Source organism: Rana temporaria, chromosome 4, assembly GCF_905171775.1.
Source record: "Rana temporaria chromosome 4, aRanTem1.1, whole genome shotgun sequence".
Classification (NCBI taxonomy): Eukaryota; Metazoa; Chordata; class Amphibia; order Anura; family Ranidae; genus Rana; species Rana temporaria.
Genome location: NC_053492.1, coordinates 446,139,715 through 446,166,016, shown reverse-complemented (window position 1 = coordinate 446,166,016; position 26,302 = coordinate 446,139,715). Strand labels below are relative to the sequence as shown.

General features: G+C 43.3%; 1 protein-coding gene across 3 annotated transcripts in view; it reads left to right on the top strand.

Annotated features, from left to right (window-relative positions):
* The window catches only part of THADA (THADA armadillo repeat containing), a 779,727-nt gene that overhangs the window by 10,646 nt on the left and 742,779 nt on the right, over positions 1–26,302 (top strand). For all 3 annotated transcript variants that reach the window (XM_040351533.1, XM_040351532.1, XM_040351531.1), the window contains exons 5-13: positions 125–270; positions 3,585–3,617; positions 6,112–6,160; positions 8,037–8,227; positions 12,574–12,668; positions 14,507–14,724; positions 17,662–18,353; positions 19,384–19,538; positions 25,005–25,160. In XM_040351533.1, coding sequence (XP_040207467.1) covers positions 125–270; positions 3,585–3,617; positions 6,112–6,160; positions 8,037–8,227; positions 12,574–12,668; positions 14,507–14,724; positions 17,662–18,353; positions 19,384–19,538; positions 25,005–25,160 — 1,735 coding nt within the window. The remainder of the gene's footprint in view (positions 1–124; positions 271–3,584; positions 3,618–6,111; positions 6,161–8,036; positions 8,228–12,573; positions 12,669–14,506; positions 14,725–17,661; positions 18,354–19,383; positions 19,539–25,004; positions 25,161–26,302) is intronic.

The window sequence follows — 26,302 nt, the reverse complement described above, 5'->3', positions numbered from 1 at the left end:
TAGATCTGACAGCTCTGGTAGAATAACTGAAGAGATGCTAGAAGCCTGTGGATTCATCTCTCCACCAACAAATGGAGAACTGTGGCTGAAAGTTGACCTGCAATTTGTTTCTTTTGATTTTCAGTGCATTAAACAGCATTCCTGAGCCATGTAAAAATGATACGATCTGTGCTTTGACTGCCTGCCTAAGGAAGGATATTGCAGTAGAAGATACAGAAGACTTTAGGAGAGTGGTGGACAATGTAGCATCATGTATGGAGAACAAACTTGGTAATGCACATTTTACAGTTTGGTATTAAACAAATACTCCTGTGTGGCCCAGATGCAAATGAAAGATAACCTGTGTCTAAGCAAACCTCCTTTTACCTTGGTGCAGTCCTCCTTCACTTACCTCATCCTTCGATTTTATTTTTTTATTTTTTTTTCAGTATACAACAAACACATATATATTGAGCGAACATCGCCCATTCCATTACAAAGATCTGGTAGCTGGTAAACATTTTATACACATATAGCAACTCAAAAATCTTATGTCAATTTGTCCAATTAGGACCATTCAGTATGCTGGGGCTTCAGTCAGATTTCAAGGAGCATGCGGTATGGTGCTCTCGGAGTTAACCCAAGAGCCCCAAACCTTTAAGATTTTTTTTTTTTTTTTTTTGGGCACCCCCTAGCCTCATATGTTGGCTTGTATAGCATGGTTAATGGGGAGCCAAAAGGCTACGGTGGGCGAGGATTGAGACTTCCAATGGAAGGTTATCGATTTCTTAGCATAAAACAATACTATCCGCAAAATGGTTTGCACATTCTTAGAGATACCATCATCATCAATATAACCCAGTAAACACCTCAGGGGATTGCAGATATTGGGTATCTGCGTTAGGGAGCTAATAAAGGCTGTAACCTCCGACCAGAACTTTCTAATCGGTGCACAGTCAAACATCAAGTGAAAGAATGTGCCATCAGCCATGCCGCATCGGAAGCATAGTGCAGAGGGTAATCTATTTAACTTGGAACAGTAAGCATTGTAAATTGGGATCTGTATAGCAATTTAGTCTGTATCACCTTGTCACAGGAAGAAATGACAGAGGGAACCTGAAGGGGAAGAACCTCCTGCCAGATGTCCTCCGTCAGTTCAGGGATGTCAGCTCTTCAGCTATTGGCCACACTGCTAAGCCTTTGAGTTGTGGAGTGTAAAAGGGACCCATAGTATGTGGAGACTAGTTTGGCGTGAGAGGAGTCAGTCAGCAATCGTTGCAGCGGAGAAAGTTGAACAATTATATTACGGAGGCCAAACTGTGTTGCCGCAGTATGGCGGATCTGCAAATAAAGGCAGTAGGCCATGCGGGGTAGATTATATTCCCTACAGAATTTCTCAAAAGGACGAAACATGGTGTCAGAACAGATGCATAATGGTTTTCACCCCCCTTTTCGACCAATATCCCCCATCAGATCTTCGAAAGAATTCTGGTGTATTTTGATTCCCCCAGATTGGAGTGTTTGGCAAGTACATATTACTATCATTGGAGGATTGTAGTTTAGTGAGTCTAAAAATCCGTAAAGTCATTGCCAGGATAGTTGTACCCTCCCACCCGCTGAGGGACATGCGGTGAATCAGATTTTGCAGGGACTTGTAGGAGGTAAGTATAGCTGCCGCCAAGGCAGTGGGCGCATTGCTGGCTTCAGGGTAAAACCACCAATGTGCATGGGCAAGCTGCGAGGCGATATAATAGGTCTGGAGGCAGGGTAAGGCTAGCCCGCCCTCCAGTACCGGCAATTGTAAGGTGGCATTGGCAATCCTGACTCCCCCCCCCCCCCCCCCCCCTCCAGAAAAAGGAAATAAGGATGGAGTCTATTTCCTTTAAATTTTACTTTCGTGACATATACTGGTGAGTTACCCAGGATATCCAAAAATCGTGGCAAGAAAATCATTTTAAAAATGTTTATCTTACCCAGTAATGTCAGCGGGAGAGTAGTCCATGTTTTGAGTGTGGTTTTCATCTGTCCGATAAGAGGGTCTAGGTTAATTTTGATATAGGAGGATAGTGGGTGTTGTACCATGACTCCCAAATATCTGAAGGAGCTAACCACTTGTAGTGGGCAAGAGGGAGATGGCATTATCGATGTTGCTTGGTCAATCATGAACAAGAGAGACTTGTCCCAGTTAACCTGGAATCCAGAGAAGTGACCAAACCTCCTAATAATCTCCAGCAGGGCTGGGAGAGACGACAAGTATATTAACATGTTATCGGCGTAAAGAGATACCTTCTCCTCCAGACCCCCAATCGTCAGTCCCGCGATCTTCCCACTGGACCTTATCAGTGTCATCCTTCGATTTTGCTTTTAAATGTCCTTATTTCTTCTGAAAAATCCTCACTTCCTGTTCTTCTGTCTGTAACTCCACACAGTAATGTGAGGCTTTCTCCCTGGTGTGGAGTGTCGTGCCGAAGAAATAAGGACATTTAAAAGCAAAATGGAAGGATGAGGTACAGTACAGACCAAAAGTTTGGACACACCTTCTCATTCAAAGAGTTTTCTTTATTTTCATGACTATGAAAATTGTAGATTCACACTGAAGGCATAAAAACTATGAATGAACACATGTGGAATTATACATAACAAAAAACTGTGAAACAACTGAAAATACATTTCATATTCTAGATTCTTCAAAGTAGCCACCTTTTGCTTTGATTACTGCTTGGCACACTCTTGGCATTCTCTTGATGAGCTTCAAGAGGTAGTCACCTGGCGCAGCACCCCATCACTCTCCTTCTTGGTCAAATAGCCCTTACACAGCCTGGAGGTGTGTTTGGGGTCATTGTCCTGTTGAAAAATAAATGATAGTCCAACTAAACGCAAACCGGATGGAATAGCATGCCGCTGCAAGATGCTGTGGTAGCCATGCTGGTTCAGTATGCCTTCAATTTTGAATAAATCCCCAACAGTGTCACCAGCAAAGCACCCCCACACCTTCACACCTTCTCCTCCATGCTTCACGGTGGGAACCAGGCATGTAGAGTCCATCCGTTCACCTTTTCTGCGTCACACAAAGACACGGGGGTTGGAACCAAAGATCTCAAGTTTGGACTCATCAGACCAAAGCACAGATTTCCACTGGTCTAATGTCCATTCCTTGTGTTCTTTAGCCCAAACAAGTCTCTTCTGCGTGTTGCCTTTCTTTAGCAGTGGTTTCCTAGCAGATATTCTACCATGAAGGCCGGATTCACACAGTCTCCTCTTACCAGTTCTAGAGATGTGTCTGCTGCAAAAGGTGGCTACTTTGAAGAACCTAGAATATGAAATATATTTTCAGTTGTTTCACACTTTTTTGTTATGTATAATTCCACATGTGTGCATTCAGTGTGAATCTACAAATTTCATAGTCATGAAAATAAAGAAAATGTTTTGAGAAGGTGTGTCCAAACTTTTGGTCTGTACTGTATATATATTTTCTTTTTCTCTCCTCAATCCTTTTTTTTTTTTTTATTTCTATTTTCTCTCTTATTTTTTTTTTCTCCTCTCCTCAAAATGTTTGCTTATTTAACTGTGAATAATGAAAAACCTTCTCTGTGTGTTTTTTGCAGGTAGCAGCTGTGCCATAAGCCTATTACCACAAGGTAATTGTATTAAGATTTCTTACTTTTACCTTTTATACATAATTGATGTGTGCCCTTTAGTTCTAACAGCCCAGAAGATTCCAGTTTATTTTTTTTTCTGTAATCGGGTATACGAAATACAGGTACATCTAAAAAAAATTAGAACATTGTCAAAAAGTTTGTTTATTTAAGTAATTCAATTCGGGGACTGATGCAAATGTATAATAAAATATGTAAAGCACTGCATAAATTGACAGCGCTATATAAGTACCGTATTTATCGGCGCACTTTTTTCCCCTTTAAAATCAGGGCAAAATCGTGGGTGCGTGTTATACGCCGATCCCCGCTGTCTGATGGAAGAGGAGCGAGAGCCGCTAAATTACATTGAGCCGAGATCTTCTCCCTGTGTATCCGGCGCTCCGTCACGGACAGCCACGCCTCCTGGCCCCGCATTGGACTACTGTACTGTCTATCATATGAGCAGGGACAGGAGGCGTGGCTGTGAGTGACCGAGCGCCGGATACACAGGAAGAAGATCTCGGCTCCTATGTAATTTAGCGGCGCTTGCTCCTCTTCCCTCAGATGTAATTTAGCGGCGATCTCGCTCCCCCTCTTCCCTCGGTGACAACAGAGATGATCTGACGCTGAAAGGTAAAAACTGCAGATTGACACTGAACAGGGAGAGCATTTTGGGCACTAATCATTGAAGGTCAATGCTGCAGATGAGCACAGATCTGGCTGCATTGATGCTCAGATACCATTATTTTGCTTCTAAGTGGTTCATTTAAAAAAAACATTTTTTTTTCCTGAAACTTGCGTGTTCTATGCCAATAAATACGGTACCTGCAATAATAACAACAACAATTATTATTATTACTTAGGTACTTGTATAGCGCCGTCAATTTACGCAGTGCTTTACATATACAATGTACATTCACATCAGAAAATAATAAGGGCAGCATTGTTGGAAGCATGGTTCAAAACCAAACAGATGTATATGTTCAGGCCCCCTTCTTCAGTTCACAATGCTACAGTATGTGTTATAAACGCTCTCATTTAGCTGGAATTGTTATATGAAAGGGGGCGGAGCTGGGTCGGGGCTCCGTATCTGAATGGATACACGGAGCTCTGACTCGGCTCGGATGCCCCCTGTAGCAACCTGCTGGCTGTGGGGGCACTCGCCAGAGGGAGCGGTCAGGAGAGCAGAAAAGGGACTCAAGAGGAGGATCTGTGCTGCTCTGTGCAAAACCACAGCACAGAGGAGGTAAGTATAACATGTTTGGTAAAGTGGTTGTAAAGGCAAATTGTTTATTTTTAAGGACAGAGGAGGGATCTAGGGTCTTATAAACGCCCATATCTCTCTATAAAGGGTACCTGTCACTAAAAGCTCCCCCATGCAAACAGCGATCATCCCACGCTTGTGAGGTATCACCACGAACGTCAGATTATGGGTAGTAATTCTAGCACCAGACCTCCTCTGTAAATCTGTAAGTGGTGACTTGTAAAAAAAAAAAAAATGTAAAACCTTGTCTAGGGATAGTAAAACTTATGTTGTTTTTTAATATTTGGGGGTTCCAAGTAATGTTCTAGCACAAAAATACAGATTTTTACAAATAAAGAAAAGTGTCAGAAAAAGGCCCTGGTCTTCAGGTGGGTATAGCATGGTATGGGTGCTTCACAGTGCTCATGAGCAGACAACATAATGTGTATATACCATAAATTTGTTTGTATATGACCGGATTCAACATGGTCTTCTCTGATGACATATATAGCTATATTCAGATACAGTGGCTTAGTTTTGAGGCCGCGTAGCATATCGCATATACGCTACGCTACCGTAAGTCAGACAGGCAAGTGCTGTATTCACAAAGCACTTGCCTCCTAAGTTACAGCGGCATAGCGTAAATGGGCCGGCCTAATCGCGCCTAATTCAAATGTGGAACAGTGGGGCATGTTTTATGTAAATGACTAGTGACCCGATGTGATTGACTTTTTTAACGAACGGCGCATGCGCCGTTCGTGGACATATCCCAGTGTGCATTGCTCCAAAGTACGCCACAAGGACGTATTGGTTTCAACGTGAACGTAAATTACGTCCAGCCCCATTCACGGACGACTTGCGCAAACTCAACGGAAGCGCCACCTAGCGGCCAGCGTAAATATGCACCCTAAGATACGACGGCGTAGGAGACTTACGCCGCTCATATCTTAGCCTAATTTAAGCGTATCTGATTTCCAGAATACGCTTAAATTTACGATGGCATATCTACTGATACGCCGGCATAAAGGTACCTGAATCTGGCTAATAGAATATGAATATGTTCTTTCTGGAAGTGTTCCATCTTGTGGCCATTTTAGTACATGAAAGTTTCTTTGATTTAGCCAACTTGCTTTGAAGTCTTATCTGTGCAGAATTACATTGTGCAGATAGGACACATCTATGCAGGACCATCTTTCAGCTCTCAGTTGAAGGCCATGAATGTTTTTCTTATTTTTTATTTTATTTTTCCCACAGCCCTTCAATTCCTGGTAAAAGTTTTACGCTCATTTCAAAGTCAAAACAAGTGAGTACTAAAGATATTTTACTTGCTAATAAATACAAGACATTATCAAGAGCCATTAAAAAACAAAATTGTAACCCCTTTCCCTGTAATTTTTGATCTGTTTTATGGTATCATTAAATGCCAAGTATGTGTTTTCATCCAGACTCATCTGTTGATGTGCTTTTGCAAAAGTTCACGAAGAAGAAATGTAGTCAAAACTTATACCTATTTTTTAACAAAGGTCAGAATGTGTCGCTGTGTTTTATTCCATAATATCCAGTTGGAAGCCATAAATGGTAGCCATACCAAGTACAGCTGTATTTGGTCTATTAGAGAACTAAACGAAATTCTTGAGATTCCAAAATCGTTAATTATCCAACTGGTGATGGATTTTTGGAGAAGTGCGCTAGCAGGATAGTAAAAAAAGTCCTGCTCTAGGGTATCTGCTTGGAGGGAGCTGGTGAATACGGCCCTCCTTTTGTATAAATTAACATATATGGGCCGTAATTGTCCTAACAAGTTCCACAAAATATGGTCAAGGTGGGTGGAGGCCAGACATCTCATGGTGTAGAACATAGGTGTGGGCCCTGGTCCCCGATGTTCCATCCTCCCCCCCCCCCCCCCCCCCCCCTGGGGGATTCCAGGTGGGGTGGATTCCCAGATGGTCTCCTGGGTTGGGCACGCGACTGCCCACAATACTTTGGTTCTAGTTTTCTTGCCTATTGCACAAAATTGATGTGGCATTCTGTGTGTTATGCCACGTACACACCATCACTTTATGTGATGAAAAAAAACGACGTTTTTAAAAACTGTGTGTGGGGGGAAAACGTCGTTTTATGTCTTGTGAAAAATGACAAAAAAAATTGAAGCATGCTTCAATTTTATGTGTCTTTTTTTTTTTTTTTTTAAACGTTGTTTTTTACTTCACAGAAATTGACCGTGTGTAGCAAAAAACGACGTTTAAAAGACGTTTTTACACCCACGCATGCCCTGAAGCTAGTTATGAAGCGAGCTTCAATGGAAAAACGTGGTGAACGTAACCTCGCTTTGCTATAGCATTGTGAAAAAACGATGGTGTGTAGGCAACTTCGTCTTTGAAAATTGAAGTTTAAAAAACGTAATTTTTTTACTTCACAGAAAATGACGTTTTTTTTCATCACATAAAGTGATGGTGTGTACGCGGCATTATGGTTTTATTATAATTTGGCCATGCTGGAAATTACTCTTTATGTTTGCATTGGTGAAGTTTGTCTTGTGCTACTGTACCATTTGTTGATATTCACATGTCCATTGTACATTTTTTATTCTCTAATAAAAATTCCTTCTATTAAAAACAAAAAAAAAAGTCCTGCTAGCAGCATCTTTGGAGCGGTGTCAATACCGCTTCTGCCCATAGAAATGAATGGGACACCACGGCTATACCGCCGGCAAAGTGATTCTGCAGAGGCGCTTTGCGGTGGTTTTTTAACCCTTTCTTGGCCGGTAGCGGGGGTAAAACCGCCCCGCTAGTGGCCAAATAGCACTGCAAAATTGGTGCTAAATCGCAGCTAAAAATAACGGTGCTTTACTGCCGACGCACCTCCCGCCCCAGTGTGAAGGGGCCTTATTGGTTCTGATTGGCCATGTGCTAATAAGTATAACTTTGACAATGGCATGTTGTGTACAGAGGAAGAGAAAAATATATAACTGCCATTTCTACAAACTGATATTTCGATGATAGCTATACAAATGGCACTCTAGTGTTTTTTATTCTGCTGATCCCAGAATTCCTCACACCTGAAAACCCATAACGCAGTATTGTCATTTTTTTAAATGTTATGAAACTTGTTTCTGTTTGATGTCACTGCAATATCCAAAGATTTCAAAAGTTCCATCTCTCACATCTATCTGATCTCAGGAAGGTGCTGGGTGATGGGCTTGCTCAGACGCATCTCATGCATGATATGTTAACAACAATCAAGTTGGCTATGGTTCTACTACAGAAGTCCCCGGAGCCCGTCCAGGAGCCTCCGGGATTGGACGCTCAGCCTCTGTTATGGAAAGAGATGTGTGACCTGCTGCGCTGCTTCACTAACATATTGCTGGATGGTAAGTCTGCATTGACTTTGTACTTGACCTGTCTACCCAATCTTTTGTTGTCTTCTTGGGTATTAAAAGATGAATGTGTCATGTTCTGCAGGTTACATAGAAAAAAGACACAAGTCCATCCTATGTGTGTGATTATATGTCAGTATTACATTGTATATCTCTGTATGTTGTGGTCTTTCAGGTGCTTATCTAATAGTTTTTTTTAACCACTTAAGCCCCGGACCAATATGCTGCTAAATGCCCAAAGGCGTTTTTACAATTCGGCACTGCATCGCTTTAACAGACAATTGCGCGCTCGTGCGACGTGGCTCCAAAAACAAAATTGGCGTCCTTTTTTCCCCACAAATAGAGCTTTCTTTTGGTGGTATTTGATCACCTCTGCGGTTTTTATTTTTTGCGCTATAAACAAAAATAGAGCGACAATTTTGAAAAAAAATGCAATATTTTTTACTTTTTGCTATAATAAATATCCCCCAAAAACATATATATAAAAAAAAAAATTCCCTCAGTTTAGGCCGATACGTATTCTTCTTCCTATTTTTGGTAAAAAAAATCGCAATAAGCGTTTATCGATTGGTTTGCGCAAAATTTTTATAGCGTTTACAAAATAAGGGATATTTTTATTGCATTTTTATAAATTTTCTTTTTTTTTTTTACTACTAATGGCGGCGATCAGCGATTTTTTTCCATGACTGCGACATTATGGCGGACACTTCGGCCAATTTTGACACATTTTTGGGACCATTGTCATTTTCACAGCAAAAAATGCATTTAAATTGCATTCTTTATTGTGAAAATGACAGTTGCAGTTTGGGAGTTAACCACAGGGGGCGCTGAACGTTTTAGGCTTCACCTAGTGTGTGTTTACAACAGTAGGGGGGTGTGGCTGTAGGTCTGACGTCATCGATTGTGTCTCCCCTATAAAAGGGATGACACAATCGATGCGCCGCCACAGTGAAGCACGGGGAATCCTTGTTTACATACGGCTCTCCCCGTTCTTCAGCTCCGGGGAGCGATCGCGACGGAGCGGCTATAAACGAATAGCTGCGCCGTCGTCCCGGATCGCTCTCCGAGGGAATCCGCACGCAGCAAAGGGGGGTCCCGATCGGACCCCCAACCCGCGTCTAGGCAGGGACGTATATATACGTCCTTCTGCCTGTCCGTGCCATTGTGCGGACGTATATAGTCGTGCGGCGGGCGTTAAGGGGTTAAACTATCAATGCTCTCCGCTGAGACCACCGCCTGTGGAAGGGAATTCCACCTCCCTGCCGCTTTTACAGTAAAGAACCCTCTACACAGTTTAAGGTTAAACCTCTTTTCTTCTCATTTTAATGAGTGGCCACGTGTCTTGCTAAACTCCCTTCCACGGAAAAGTTGTATCCCTATTGTGGGGTCACCAGTACGGTATTTGTAAATTGAAATCCTATCCCCTCTCAAGCGCCTCTTCTCCAGAGAGAATAAGTTCAGTGCTCGCAACCTTTCCTCATAACTAATATCCTCCAGACCCTTTATTAGCTTTGTTTTCCCTTTTTTGCACCTGCTCCATTTCCAGTACATCCATCCTGAGGACTGGTGCCCAGAGCTAGACAGCATACTCCAGGTGCGGCCGGACCAGAGTCTTGTAGAGTGGGAGGATGATCGCTTTATCTCTGGAGTTGATCCCCTTTTTATTGCATGCCAATATAGGTTCTCGGGTCATCGTTGTATCGACTATCTTCCCTACACAGTGTTTTCCAATTGAACCCCTTGCTGTCCATCCCATGGCAGATTTACTGGTACAGGGTGTCTCCTGTGTGTGTAAAAAATAAATAAATAAATAAATAAATAAATAAATAAATATATATATATATATATATATATATTATATATATATATATATTTTCTGCACTTCCGTCTAGGAGGTGCGTACCACTGATGGCCTGCTTCTGCTGTGAATAATCACAGCCATAGCCGATCTGCGGGTGCCGGGCACTGGATGTCCGCTGGCACCACCTGATCATGTGTAAAATACACAGAACGTACTTCTTCCTATGAAATCAAGGCAGGTCTTCGTCCTGATGGGGGGGGGGGGGGTGGATTTTGTGTAAATAACATCTCTTTCCCCCCATACTAAAAGCAGCACATACAGTACACAAAAACTCTGGCTATGCACACAGTTGCTCCTAGATGTTTAACCCATTACCAGCCAGTGTCGGTACAGTGACAGCGTATATTTTGAGCACTGATCACTGTATTCGTGTCACTGGTACCCAAAAGGTGTAATTTAGTGTCCGCTTGCCCGCTGCAATATCGCAGTCCTGCTGTAAGTTGCTGATCGACCGCCATTACTAGTATAAAAAATCCCATAAATATATACAATCGTTTGGTTTACGCAAATGTTATAGCGTCTACAATCAATATAGGCTTATTGGGATTTTTTTTTTTAACAAAAACATGTAGCACAATACATATTGGTCTAAATTTGTGAAGAAATTTTCGATATATTTTTTTCTTTTTTAATTGAATATGTTTTGCAGCAGAAAGTAAAACATATAGGGCCAGATCTACGTAGATAGGCGTAAATTTAAGCGGGCGTAGCGTATCGTAGTTGCGCTACGCCGCCCGAACTTTGAGAGGCAAGTGCTGTATTCACAAAGCACTTGCGTCTAAAGTTACGGCGGCGTAGCGTAAATGTGCCGGCCTAAGCGCGCCTAAATCAAATGAGGAACAGGGGGGCGTGTCTTATGTAAACTAAGCATGACCCCACGTAAATGACGATTTTTTCGAACGACGCATGCGCGCGCATGCTCAGTATCACGTCGAATTTTCAAATTAAATTACGCCCGCTCAATGCCTAGACGACGTGAACGTAATTTACGCAAAGCCCTATTCGCGAACGTTTTACGCAAACGACGTAAAATGTAAAAAATTCGCCGCTGGCCCGACATCCATACTTAACATTGCGTACGCCCCATATAGCAGGGGTAACTATACGCCATAAAAAGCCTTACGCAAACAACGTAGAAAAAATGCGCCGGGCAGACGTACATTTTGAGAATCGGCGTATCTAGCTAATTTGCATACTTTACGCGGAAATCAACAGAAACGCCACCTAGCGGCCAGCGTAAATATGCACCTAAGATCCGACGGCGTACTAAGACGTACGTCAGTCGGATCTAGCCCACATTTTGTGAATACAAAACAGATACGCCGGGGCATCGTAGAACTTACGCGGCGTATCAATAGATACGCCGCCGTAAGTTCTTCGTGGATCTGGGCCATATTTTTTTTTTTTTTCAAAATTGTCAGCCTTTTTTTGTTTATAGAGCAACAAATAAATGCAGTGGCGATCACCAAAAGAAAGCTCTATTTGTGGGAAAAAATGAAATGAATTTTATTTGCGTACAGCGTTGCATGACCGCATAATTGTCGGTTAAAGTACCGCAGTCCCATATCACACAAAATTGCCTGGTCATGAAGGGGGGTAAATCTTCTGGAGGTCAAGTGGTTAAAGAAGAACTCCAGCTTTTTATCCCCCAAAACAGATGCAGTGTCGGATTATGTGTAACTTGCCTCCTTTAGCTGTATACAGGAGTCTATGATGTCACTCCTCCTCCTGGGTGAATTTCATATCTATTTTACTTCCTGTTTCCTTCCTTTTTCCAATCCCATGATCCTTTCAGCCTCTGTATTTTCAGGGAAGGCTATTAATGGACAGATCACTGACTGTTTATTCAGAAAAGGAAGGAGCCGGTAAATGACAGATTTACCAGCTCCTTCCTCCACTCTCCATCCTGACAGTTCAAGGACACGGGCAGAGGATCACGGAGGGGTACTGGAGGAGGATTTGGGGACAGTTGGGGGTGATCTGTGGGGCCGAGTTACAAGCACCGATCCCCCTGTATAGATTTCAATAAAGCGGCTGAAAGCCGTGGGAGGGAGAGGAGGGAGGATGGGCAGTGCTCCGCCATATTTCTGATGGAGCCATATTTTTTTGTGGCGGAAGCCATATTTGTGACGTCATTCCACACAAGCAGGCTGGTGCTGACCGCTGCCGTGTTTGTTCTTTATTGTGATGTAAAGATGACCAATTGTAAGTGTATACTGATCTTTTAATAAATGCTTTTAAAAATGTATTAAACTACGAGCCTCTCCTCTTCTTCTTCTCCTATTCTTTTTTTTTTTTAATACCTTTTTAGGGTTTAGCATTAGCTTAGCGCACAGTTTCCCAATTATTGAATATAGTCTTTATATAAATACTGCACTCAGGTGCCCCCCCCCCCCTCTTCTTTCTTCAATGAATAACGGCAGCTTAATACAGAATTGTGTAGATGTATGGATTATTTATGAAGCATTCTCTATTTCAGATGACGTTTTGCAAAATGTTCAGAGCACTTCAGGAATGGCCGTCATCCTTTACCTAAAGACCATGGTTCGGAACAGTGAAAAGCTTGCCAAAGTTGTAAGTATCAGCATTAACCACTTAAGGACCGGACCAATATGCTGCTACATGACCCAAGGGGTTTTTACAATTCGGCACCGCGTCGCTTTAAAAGACAATTGCGCGGTCATGCGACGTGGCTCCCAAACAAAATTGGCGTCCTTTTTTTCCCCACAAATAGAGCTTTATTTTGGTGGTATTTGATCACCTCTGCGGTTTTTATTTTTTGCGCTATAAACAAAAATAAAGCGACAATTTTGAAAAAAATGCAATATTTTTTTACTTTTTGCTATAATAAATATCCCCCAAAAACATATATAACATTTTTTTTCCTCAGTTTAGGCCGATATGTATTCTTCTACCTATTTTTGGTAAAAAAAATCGCAATAAGCGTTTATTGGTTGGTTTGCGCAAAATTTATAGCGTTTACCAAATAGGGGATAGTTTTATTGCATTTTTATAAACTTTTTTTTTTTTACTACTAATGGCGGCGATCGGCGATTTTTTTCGTGACTGCGACATTATGGCGGACACTTCGGACAATTTTGACACATTTTTGGGACCATTGTCATTTTCCCAGCAAAAAATGCATTTAAATTGCATTGTTTATTGTGAAAATGACAGTTGCAGTTTGGGAGTTAACCACAGGGGGCGCTGTAGGATTTAGTGTTCACCTAGTGTGTGTTTACAACTGTAGGGGGGTGTGGCTGTAGGAATGACGTCATCGATCGAGTCTCCCTATATAAGGGATCACTCGATCGATACGCCGCCATAGTGAAGCACGGGGAAGCCGTGTTTACATACGGCTCTCCCCGTTCTTCAGCTCCGGGGAGCGATCGTGACGGAGTGGCTATAAACGAATAGCGCCGTCGTCCCGGATCGCTCCCCTAGGGAACCCGACCGCATGCAGCGGGCGGGGGGGGGTCCCGATCGGACCCCCGACCCACGTCTAGGCAGGGACGTACAGGCACGTTGATGTGCCTGTCCGTGCCATTCTGCCGACGTAAATGTACATGCGGCGGTCGGGAAGTGGTTAAAGTACAACTTGACTTTATTGTATCTGTCCTTTACAACCCCCCCTGCCCCTCGGTGTAACCCACAGAGAATAACGCCTTCTGCCCCACTATAGAGATGACCTAGTGTGACTCTGCCTGGGCTTGCACTTGCTGGCCATGGTTATTGTTCTTGTCAGTGTTTTCCTATGGCTGGTCCCAACCCAGGGAGTTGAAAAAGAGGGATTTCACCATGTCGGAACAATGTGTTGCCGATCCGATCGTCTTAAAGGGGTTGTAAAGGAATTTTTTTTTTTTTCATAATAAGCAGCCTTTACCTGCAGACACTCCTCTTTTCACTTCCTCATTGTTTGTTTTTGCTCAGAAGTTGCTCTATTTCTTCTCTGTTCTGTTCACTTCCTGCTTGTCTGATTGTTACTCACCACCGTGACGGGAGGCTTTACTGCGGTGGTCAGTAACATGCTCGCCCCCTCCTGGGAACTACATCTGTGTGGCAGGACGCTCTCTACGTGTTAGAGACCTCAAGGAGGTATGAATTACTGGGCGTGCCGCAATTCATACTGGGAAATGTAGTTCTTGCATGAACGAGCGCCGCAAACCAGGAAGTGAATGAGATAACAGAAACTAGAATGCCGGAGGTGATATAGATGAAGGAATTTAATAGGTATTTACTTGTTTTCTAACAGAATCATTACACTATTCTGTCTGTCTACCTTGCAGACATTCATTTTAGGCAACATTTTTTTTTTTCCTTTACAACTCCTTTAAGGCCTTTGTGATCAGCACCCCTTTTCTCCCCAGTACTAAGCTTGTTGATGGTAGTTTGACATTCGTAATATTTTGTAGGTGAATGACCTGGTCCTGCTGTCTGTGGATTCATCTGATGCTCCGGATTGGTTTATCTGCTGCTGTGGCTCACTGTGTGAGGATCTTCCAGACACGGTGCTGCTCTTCCTGTGCCAGGGGGCCCTGGCTATGCTGGACTGGAGAAATGGTGGCTTAGGCCCAGGAGGGGAAACGCTGCTTCTAAACCTGCTTAGAGTTCTGCTGTCTCTCAGTTCACGGTAGGTGGGGCGTTCTTTTCTAATGAGGTTATTTAAGTATATAGAAACTATGATAAATCATACTATACAGGGCATTGCAATTTGAATGTCATTGATGTTTATTATTTTGTGACTAGTAAGTGCTAGCTCTTGAGCAATTTCACCAAACGACTTTAGTTTAGTTTTCTGAGCTCTGTCCTTTTACTATTTAACCACTTAAGCCTCAGACCATTTTGTTGCTAAAGGACCAGGCCACTTTTTGCGATTCGGCACTGCGTCGCTGACAATTGCATGGTCGTGCGACGTGGCTCCCAAACAAAATTGGCGTCTTTTGGTGGTATTTGATCACCTCTGCGGTTTTAATTTTTTGCGCTATAAACAAAAACAGAGCGACAATTTTGAAAAAAATTCAATATTTTTTACTTTTTGCTATAATAAATATCCCCCCCCCCCCCCCCCCCCAAAAAAAAAAAAAGATTATATATAATTTTTTTTTTTTATTTTTTTTTTTTAGTTTAGTCCGATACATATTTTTCTACATAATTTTGGTAAAAAAAATCGCAATAAGTGTTTGGTTTGCGCAAAAGTTATAGCGTCTACAAAATAGAACACATTTTGTTGTCGGACAGTTTGAGCGCATAGTAACCAACATTTTTTGTCTGAAATTCTGACAACGGTTGCCCGATGAAGCGTACAGACGGTCGGATTATTCAACAAAACCCATCCATCACACAATTGTTGTCGCACTATCCGATCGTGTGTACAGGCCTTTAGGCTCCTGTCCCGGCTATAAAAATGAAGCCAGAGATTGGCTCCAAAGCTGCAATTAACAATACTTAAAGCAGAGCTTCATCCTTTGTTTATAGGCATTGCTTATCCTATTGGCCTTCATATATATCTAACATTTGGACTTTTTTTTTTTTCTGTAAAAATACCTTTTTATAGTTAACGTTTCACTCCTGTCCTGGTTGCGGCTGCCTAGGCTAATAATGTATACATGATGGGCCAGATCCACAAAGAAGTTACGTCGGCGTATCTATTGATACGCCGCGTAACTTCTAGGATGCTCCGTCGTATCTTTGTTTTGTATCCACAAAACAAGATGCGCCTGAATGGGGGCTAGATCCGACTGACGTACGTCTTAGTACGCCGTCGGATCTTAGGTGCATAAGGTGCTGGCCGCTAGGTGGCGCTTCCGTTGATTTCCGCGTAGAGTATGCAAATTAGCTAGATACGCCGATTCTCAGAACGTACGTCCGGCCGGCGCATTTTTTTACGTCGTTTACGTAAGGCTTTTTTCGGCATAACGTTACCCCTGGGTCTATGAGGCGTACGCAATGTTAAGTATGGACGTTGGGCCAGCGTCGAATTTTCCGTTGTTTGCGTAAAACGTTCGCGAATAGGGCTTTGTGTAAATTACGTTCACGTCGAAAGCATTGACTATTTGCAACGTGATTTTGAGCATGCACACTGGGATACCCCCACGGACGGCACATGCGCCGTTAAAAAAAAAAAAAAACGTCATTTACGTGGGGTCAAGTTGAATTAACTTAAAACACACCCACATCTTTGTCATTTGAATTCCGCGCCCTTACGCCAATACATTTACACTACGCCGCCGTAACTTACGGCGCAAATTCTTTGTGGATAAGGAACCTCCGCACTAAGTTACGGCGGCGTAGTGTATCTGAGATACGCTACGCCCGCTTATATTTACGCCGAGGTACGTGCATCTGGCCCGATATGTTAAAGACTCCTGGGATATCGATGTAATCGTTCCCACTAGCCTTCGAGCATCCTAAGCAATGTGCGCCGCGCACTGTTATTATTGCGCATGCGCAAGATTAGGAGATGTGCTGGGTAGCCAGCTGCACGAAATCCCATCACTGGTGCTGGCTTCAGCTGCCCACAGCTGCAATGGCTGCCGCCAGGATTTCTGCAAGGGACAATAAACAGCTTTTTTTTGGCAAGTAAATATTGGCCATGGATGAGAATATGCAAACTAGATGTAGCAATTCATAAGAAGAGGATGGGGTAGATTCAGAGAGAAGATACGACGGCGTATCTCCTGATACGCCGTCGTATCTTTGAGTCCGGCCGGTCGTATCTATGCGCCTGATTCATAGAATCAGATACGCCTAGATTTGACTAAGATCCGACTGACGTAAGTCTCTTGCGCCGTCGGATCTTAACTGCATATTTACGCTGGGCTCTAGGGGCGTGTACGCTGATTTAGAATATGTAAATCAGCTAGATACGCAAATTCACGAATGTACGCCCAGGCGACGCAGTACATTTACGACGTTTCCGTAAGGCTTTTCCCGGCGTATAGTTACCCGTGCTATATGAGGCGTATCCTATGTTAAGTATGGCCGTCGTTCCCGCGTCAAATTTTAAAAAGTTGCGTCGTTTGCGTAAGTCGTCCGTGAATGGGGCTGACGTCGAATCCAATGACGTCCTTGCGGAGCAATGCACACTGGGAAATTCCACGGACGGCGCATGCGCCGTTCGGGAAAAACGTCAATCACGTCAGGTCAAGCCTGATTTAAATAACACACGCCCACCTCTTCAGAATTTGAATTAGGCGGGCTTACGCCGGGCTATTTACGCTACGCCGCCGCAACTTTCTTTTAAGAATACGGCACTGGCCTGTAAAAGTTGCAGCGGCGTAACGTAAATGGGATACGTTATGCCCGCACAAAGAAGCGCCATTCTACCCCGATGTGTTTAGAAGAAGGATTTCTGCAATTTATACCATATGTCTGCATATTATTGTATGTTCTGTTGTATGTATTCAACTTTAGAACATTTTTAAATAAATCTAAAAAGTATTTTTTTGCTTATTTTGGCACTGGTCAGTTGTATTTGTTTTCCTGTAGATCTTCTCTTCCTAGTCTATTTTAGTCTATTTCTACATGTATGTCACTTTGAAGTTTTTTGATCTTTTTATATTTTTAGGCTGAGGGAGTCCAGCGCGGCCTTGTATCTGTCCAGAATCTTAGCCCTGTGGACAAGCTCAGCCCTGGAATCTCTGCATTCCTGCTCCAAGGATCTGCAAGACTGTCTGAATGGCAGCTCCAGCACCCTGTGCAGCCTTCTAGAATATGTGTACATACACTGGGAACACCCTTTGGATGCCGTCCGACATCAAAGCAAGCAGATCTTCAGGAACATTCTCCAGATCCACCACACAGCTGTGATTGCGACGTCCAACAGAGAAGTAGACCTGTTTCTTTGTCAGCTTACTCATAAATTACTGAGTCTGGAGTGGCACTCGAAGGGGAAATATGGCTCTCTGGCCTGTCTGGTGGAATGTGTTGGAACCGAGCAGATCTTGTCTGTAGATCATATGATCCCAGAACAGATCCTGGATGTCATGTGGGACCAATCCTTTGCTCCGTATGCTGCTAATCTCTTGGAAGCCATGTTTGTCAACCACAAAATGCAACTCCTGGCCAGTATAGAAAGCAGTTGGATGGAGCGTTGGCAGAGTGTCTGGGTCTCCCCTCTTCTCAGACGCCTCTGTGAAGAACATGTTACCCAGACTACGTACATCATTGATTATTATTTGCCCAAGTTGCTCAAATGTAACCCTGAGAGTTTAACCTACATGATCGACCATCTACAGTCCTCTGCAGCCATCAGCGTTGGTAAGTTGTTTTCTGGGAGTCTGTGTCCTAAAATTCTAAATAACAAACCATCTATATGGCCAATGTCTCATGTGAATGAACTCAGGAGAGAAATATAGAGCAACAGGTTCACTTTAAATCAGGGTTTGACAAATTTGCTTGGAATCTAGGAGCCAGCTAAAAAAAAGTTAGGAGCCAGAAAACACACCCCGTCCCGACGAGCTCGCGCGCAGAAGCGAACACATACGTGAGCAGCGCCCGCATATGTAAACGGTGTTGAAACCACACATGTGAGGTATGGCCGCGATTGGTAGAGCGAGAGCAATAATTCTAGCCCTAGACCTCCTCTGTAACTCAAAACATGCAACCAGTAGATTTTTTTAAACGTCGCCTATGAAGATTTTAAAGGGTAAAAGTTTGTCGGCATTCCACGAGCGGACGCAATTTTGAAGCGTGACATGTTGGGTATGAATTTACTCGGCGTAACATTATCTGTCATAATATTAAAAAAAAATGGGGATAACTTTACTGCTGTCTTATTTTTTAATTAAAAAAAGTGTAATTTTTCCCAAAAAAGTGCGCTTGTAAGACCGCTGCGCAAATACGGCGTGACAAAGTATTGCAGCGATCGCCATTTTATTCTCTAGGGTGTTAGGATAAAAAATATATATAATGTTTGGGGGTTCTAATTAGAGGGAAGAAGATGGCAGTGAAAATAGTGAAAAATGACATTAGAATTGCTGTTTAACTTGTAATGCTTAACTTGTAATACCAACGGCCACCACCAGATGTCGCCAGCTCACAATAAATAAATAAAAAATGTTGCCCCCCCCCCCTTCCAAGCCAAGTCGCCAGGACCCTATTTCTAGTCGCCCTGGCGACCGGGATTTGTCGAGCCCTGGTATAATGAGCATGCTTTATTGCTTATACAGACTGATTATACTGTTATGGGTTTAGTAACACTTTTATGTTGAAATATGTGCCTCATTCTCAGCATTCTTTCAATAGAGTGAATAATGAAAGGTTATTTACACTTGTTTGATACCTGTAGGATCTGGCAGTAACCGAGGGGCTCTGGGAGCTCTTATGGCGTGTCTGAGGACAGCCCGGGCACATGGACATCTTCGCTTTACAGAAAACTACGCCTGGAATGGTCGGGTCTCCACTGGTTTGATACAACAAGGCCTTGTCCATAGGCATGATCAGGTGAGAAACCCTGAATAGTTTTATTAATATTGCTTGCTAGGAGTAGAATTTTATGACTGTATTATTAAAATAAGATTTCACATTTTTTCCTCTTGTACACAAGAACTAAAAACAAGCAATGATTTTTACTGATTTGAAATGAGACGCATTGTTGTCTATGGAACCGTGCACACAGCTGAGTAAAGATCAGTCATACTGCGATGAGTAGAGAGCAGTAAAACAAAAATAATAAATGTTACATTTGAATGCAGTCATTTCCTCGCTTACGCATGTTTTTCTCATCTAATGTGAGTATAAATGAGGATATGCAATGAAGGAGAATTTTACTTGTCTGTACACCTTTACTCGCCTATACTCAACATTACTCAGGTCTTTACACACCTGACTTTCTGTCATCAAGTTCCTGAGTAAACATCAGTAAATTATTACACCCGTGTGCAACTGGCCTTAAAGTGGAGGTTCACCCTAAAAACATGTATTTAACATTCCATTCAGCACAATTCCAACATTTACACTATGCCGTTTTTTTTTTTTTTGCTGTACATATACCGTCTTATTGTTTTCCACCCGGGTTCTCACTCCCGCGGGAGTAGGCGTTCCTATGCAGAGGCTAGATGATTGACGCTTTTTGAAAAACTCCCCCCCCCCGGTGCATAAGGCGCGTCGCCAGTTTTTTTTCCGAAAGTAGCCGGCTCTATACGGCGCCTTTCGCTGTCAGCTCTACACCGCAGGCGCCATATATTTAGCCGACTAGCAGTTCGGCTACTTTCGGAAAACTGGTGACGCGACTTATGCGCCGGGGGGGAAGTTTTTCACAAGGCGTCAATCATCTAGCCTCTGCATAGGAACGCCTACTCCCGCGGGAGTGAGAACCCGGAAGCCGGGTGGAAAATAACAATAAGACGGTATGTACAGCAAAAAAACGGCATAGTGTAAATGTTGGAATTGTGCTGAATGGAATGTTAAATACATGTTTTTAGGGTGAACCTCCGCTTTAAGGCTGGGTTCACACATATGCGATGCCAGACATCGTATGTGATTTGCACCACATTGCCATGCAGATCACATGGGATGTCTGTGCAATGCAAGTTCAGCCATACAGTTTGTATGGCTGAAATCGCATTGCATTCGCACCAAAATGGTGCAGGACCCTGTGAACACCCATGCGATCCAATTTCACAGTTCGCACTGCATTCTGCGCACTGATTTTGGGGGGGTGTCATTAAAGTGGGGTTCCACCCGCAATTTTTTTTTTTTTTTTTTTTTTTTTTTTTAAGTCCGCAGCTTCAAACACTGTAGCTGCTGACTTTTAATAAGGGCACTTGCCTGTCCTAGGCGCCCGCGATGTCTGCCCCCCCTGAGGCCGATCCCTCGATCGTGGCAGGTCCCCGCGCCGCCATCCTCACTAAGGGAAACAGGCAGTGGAGCCTTGTGGCTTCACTGCCCTTTTCCTACTGTGCATGCGCGAGTCTCGCGGCGCTGTATGAATGGGCGGCTACTCTCTGGGATACACACAGGTCCCAGAAGGCAGCGTGCCCCATTCCCCAGAAGACAACACGAGGATGAAGACCAGCCGTGAACTAGGAAAAGGCAGATTAGGAAGATCCACCTAGCAACCGCAATTTCTGGTAGGTAAAAATTCCAAAAAATCTATATTTTTGTGGCATTTTGGTGTATTTTTTTTTTTTTTTTTTTTTTTTTTTAGGGTGTACCTCCACTTTAACATTCTATTGACCCCATTTGCAGAGAGCAGTGTGAACTGCCTGTGAGTTAAATGCGGCGTGGGAACCAGTATAAGAATCGCACTGGTTCCTGCATTGCATATGTGTGAACCCAACCTAAATGTGGATTCCCAAGTGTTACAAAATAGCAGATCTATTTTCATTATTTTAATGGGGTTATAAAGGTACACTTTTTTTTTTTTCCCCCTAAATAGCTTCCTTTACCTTAGTGCAGTCCTCCTTCACTTACCTCATCCTTCGATTTTTCTTTTAAATGTCCTTATTTCTTCTGAGAAATCCTCACTTCCTGTTCTTCTGTCTGTAACTCCACACAGTAATGTGAGGCTTTCTCCCTGGTGTGGAGTGTCGTGCCCGCCCCCTTCCCATGGACTACAGAAGAGTCAGGACGCCCACTAACACACAGCTCCTTTCTCTATCTGCAATGTAGAGAGTGTCCTGACTCTCTGCAGTTCAAGGGAGGGGGCGAGCACGACACTCCACACCAGGGAAAAAGCCTCACATTACAGTGTGGAGTTACAGACAGAAGAACAGGAAGTGAAGATTTCTCAGAAGAAATAAGGACATTTAAAAGCAAAATGGAAGGATGAGGTAAGTGAAGGAGGACTGTGCTACTGAGGTAAAGGAAGCTTTTTTTGGCAGTGGCCAGCAAGTGGCGGTTTCATCATGGTGTCCAATGATGATCAGTATATCCTGGCCTCTGTATACAAATAAAAAGCTTGAAAAAGCAGCACAACCCTACACTTCATGTATACATTTCTACAAATGGACTTATAAGTGAAAAGGTAAAACCTATAAATGAATATCCAGTGCAAATCAACCAATGTATTGCAATATAGTAGTGATGGTGTCTCCTGCTCTGCAAAAATATTTTGAAATTTTGCAGAGCAAATAATGGTGAAACCCCCTACATACAAAAATAATAACAGAGATGCAAATCAACCCATGTATTAGAATATAGTAGTGATGTACCGTTACAACCCTTTTAATGAAGATGATTTTTTTTTTTTTTTTAAACCTGATCTCCATGTTTAGCCACTTCATTACTTGCCACTATCACCCCCTTCCTGCCCAGGCCAATTTTCAGCTTTCAGGACTGTCACACTTTGAATGACAATTGCGTGGTCATGCAACGCTGTACCCGTATTACATTTTTATCAATTTTTTTTTTTTTTTTTGAGACAGTTTCTTTTGCTGGTATTCCAAGCATGGTATCTAAACTGTCATATAAATCTCCCAATGCATACTTGAGATCTGGCGCTTTCGATCACATGTCCACTGTGACAGCCAATCACAGCGGTTGCATAATTGAAATGCCTGCCTCCTCGTGGCATTTTGATCCACTTATAGGGCCGGGAGGTGACAATGAGTAAATGAAGAGGTATATACTGGCCAGTGCCGATCCTGACCTCCCTGGGGCCCTAAGAAAAATGACATGTCATTAAAGTTGAGAAGCGGGGGGGGGCTGGGGGAGGGTTGTGCCGACCGTGACATGTCACATTAAAGGATCACTAAAGGATTTTTTTTTTTTAGCTAAATAGCTTCCTTTACCTTACTGCAGTCCTGGTTTCATGTCCTCCTTGCTCGTTTTTGCTTTGATGTTGCTGTAAAACTGCTCTGATCTCCACACTTCCTGGTTGTCTGTTTCCTTATAACCATCATACTGGGAGCTTTTCACTGTAGGTCTAAGCTGTCATTACTGTGTGTCTAAAACTTAACAGAACCAATCAGATTCATTTTAAAAACAAAACACTGCCCTGGATTTGTTTGTTTTTGTTCTGTGGGTCTCTTTACTTCACATAAACATGAAACCAGTTTAAAAACGAAAGTGAAACCGTAGGCACATTATAGGATTGAATTTATTCTATTTTTAATCATTTTTAAAAGGAATCAGTTAACTTTTATGTTTCTATACCCTGTAAACGGTCATTTCAGCAAAAAATTTTTTTTCCTTTAGTGACCCTTTAAAGATTAAAGTTGAGAAGCGGTGGGAGGGGGTGCTTTGCTGTCGGAAATGACATGTTACATTAAAGTGAGAAGCGGGGGGTGCTGACTTCTTACCTCTTCTCCCATGCAGCAAATTGAGAAGCGGGTTGAGGGGCCGAAAGTGACTTCTCAGCAAGCGCGGCTTCTAGTAACTTGGGGGGGCCCTCCGTAGCTTTGCGGGGCCCTAAGCGGCTTGCATAGTGAGCCTATAGGGCGGATCGGCCCTGATACTGGCGACTACTCAACCGGTTGAAGTCCATTGAACAAGCCAATATATTGTGGCTTGTTTTTAGCCTGGTCAGTGCTGGCACATGTGCCATTGCTTGAATGAACTTCCTAGTTGCTCACAATCTCTATATTGATCACAGAGAGTCTATTGGGAGGGGGGGGGGGGGGGGGACGAATACAAAGAAAATAAAATCTTTAGCTTAGTTTGTGTAACGGAAACTCCTGCCAGCTTTGGCAGTTGTAACCAAGGACTGATATGTATTGAAGGGAGAGATTATCAGCACAGAAGGCTGCAGTTCAATATTGTCCAGATGACACATTATCTGTCCTGGTCAGTAGACAGCGGCTTTTAGTCTTTGGAATGGAATGGAACCAGCTGGATAAAGATTCAAAGTGTTCATAGTTGCAGAACTGAGATCAGATGTGGGCGAAGGGAAAACACTGAGTGGGCAGTTTGCTTCCGTAACCTTTTTGCTCTGAATGTTTCCATACAAGTTGTGTTTGGCCAGGATTAGCACCCGGATTCAATGCCTGCTTCTAGCAGAAGGCCGTTCTACCAGCAAAGATTAATGAGCACCTGTCATACACAGTCAAGGCAACCATTTTCTTAACAGAACCGATACTTGGCCTATTGATTCGCTAGGGACTAGTAGAGCGTTGAGATTAAAGCTGAACTCCAGACAAACGGCGAAATACACAGATGACTAAGGGAGCTGCTTTGCCTTTCAAAGGATTTGTATCCGGTCCTGAGATTAATATATCCCAGCCAAACAAGCTGGACGGGGGACGGCATCTTTGTTGGCACATGAGCAATGCAATACAACTTAACCACTTGCTTACTGGGCACTTATACTCCCTTCCTGCCCAGGCCAGCTTTTTTAAAGCGGGAGTTCACCCGAATTGTTTTTTTAACATTAGATTAATGCTCATTTTCTCAAGGGGAATCGGGTAGTTTTTTTTTAAATCAAAGCAGTTTCTTACCGTTTTAGAGAGCGATCTTCTCCGCCGCTTCCGGGTATGGTCTTCGGGACTGGGCGTTCCTATTTGATTGACAGGCTTCCGGCGGTCGCATACATCGCGTCACGAGTAGCCGAAAGAAGCCGAACGTCAGTGCGGCTCTATACGGCGCCTGCGCACCGACGTTCGGCTACTTTCGGAAAATCGTGACGCGATGTATGCGACCATCGGAAGCCTGTCAATCAAGTAGGAACGCCCAGTCCCGTAGCCCATACCCGGAAGCGGCGGAGAAGATGCATCTCTAAAACGGTAAGTACTGCTTCGATTGTAAAAAAAAACCCACCCGATTCCCCTAGACAAAATGAGCCTCAATCTAAAGTTAAAAAAAAGGTTTTTGGGTGAACCTCCACTTTAAAGAAAAATCGATTTTAATTGAACACGAAAATCTTAATCAGTAACAGCCCTGATATAAAGTGGTGAAAATGATGTAGTGCTGCAAAGCATAAATTGCAAAGGTTAAAATTCCTGTATGGTAATGACGTGTTTCCTCTTGCAGATCCGAATGGACGCCCTTGGACTCCTCTGCGAGAGTCACTGGAGCACTGAAGTGGTCTCTGTGGATGAAATTAATCTGGTTCGCTTTTTTCTCCGGTATAACTTGAATTGCCAGTCTCCATCTGTGAGGCAGCAGATGTGCTACCTAATCAAGAAGGTAAATCTTGTCTGTGAGCCTACATTCTTGTCATTGTACAGGGAACACACGGTTAATGTTAAAGGGGAGGTTCACCCTAAAAACGACTTTCCCTTATTACACTGCCCCCCCACATTACAATACGATTATGCCTATTACTTTTTTTTTGATGCTGTACATACCTTCGTACAGCTATTCACCCGTGGCTTCCGGGTTGCGAGTCCCGCGGGAGTGGGCGTTCCTAACATGGTGGTGATTGACGTTTTGACAAAAAACGAGCTCCCCCCCCGTCGCGTAAGCCGCGTCACGATTGGCGAAAGGAGCCGAACGGCGAGTCGGCGCTTTACTGCGCCTGCGCATCGCCGTTCGGCTCCTTTCGCCAATCGTGACGCGGCTTACGCGACGGGGGGGGAGCTCATTTTTTGTCAAAACGTCAATCACCACCATGTTAGGAACGCCCACTCCCGCGGGACTCGCAACCCGGAAGCCACGGGTGAATAGCTGTACGAAGGTATGTACAGCATCAAAAAAAAAGTAATAGGCATAATCGTATTGTAATGTGGGGGGGCAGTGTAATAAGGGAAAGTCGTTTTTAGGGTGAACCTCCCCTTTAAGAGACATGGAAAGGAAAAAAGAACTTGCCAATAATACCCTTTTGAAAATGCTGGTTGTCCTCTGGCCGTGCTAATTCTCTAGCTTGAGTGCTGTGTCACTGACCCAAAACAAGCTTGCATCAACTGAGAGTGAAGTTGCTGTCTGTGATGGAACTATCCGGCACCCAGCTTGTGTGCCTCTGTCAAGATATAGCTTCCCCCAGTCTGGACCCAGGAACTGGGTTTTCTAGCTGAATATTGCACCCAAGACTAGACGACACAAGCTTAGGTGCATACTGGAACTCTTTATTGAAAATTCACACAAAATATGTAGCACAGAAGGTCTGGTAGAACCTGATCACATTACACTAAAAATGCAAAACGTAAACAGGAATATAATTAACATTAGCCAACTTAAACATTGCGCTATATAACCACTTCAATATAGGGCATTTTCACCCCCCCTTCCTGTCCAGGCTCTGCCCACATTGACAATTGCACAGTCGTACCCAAATTACATTTTTATCATTTTTTTCCCCGCAAATAGAGCTTTCTTTTGGTGGTATTTGA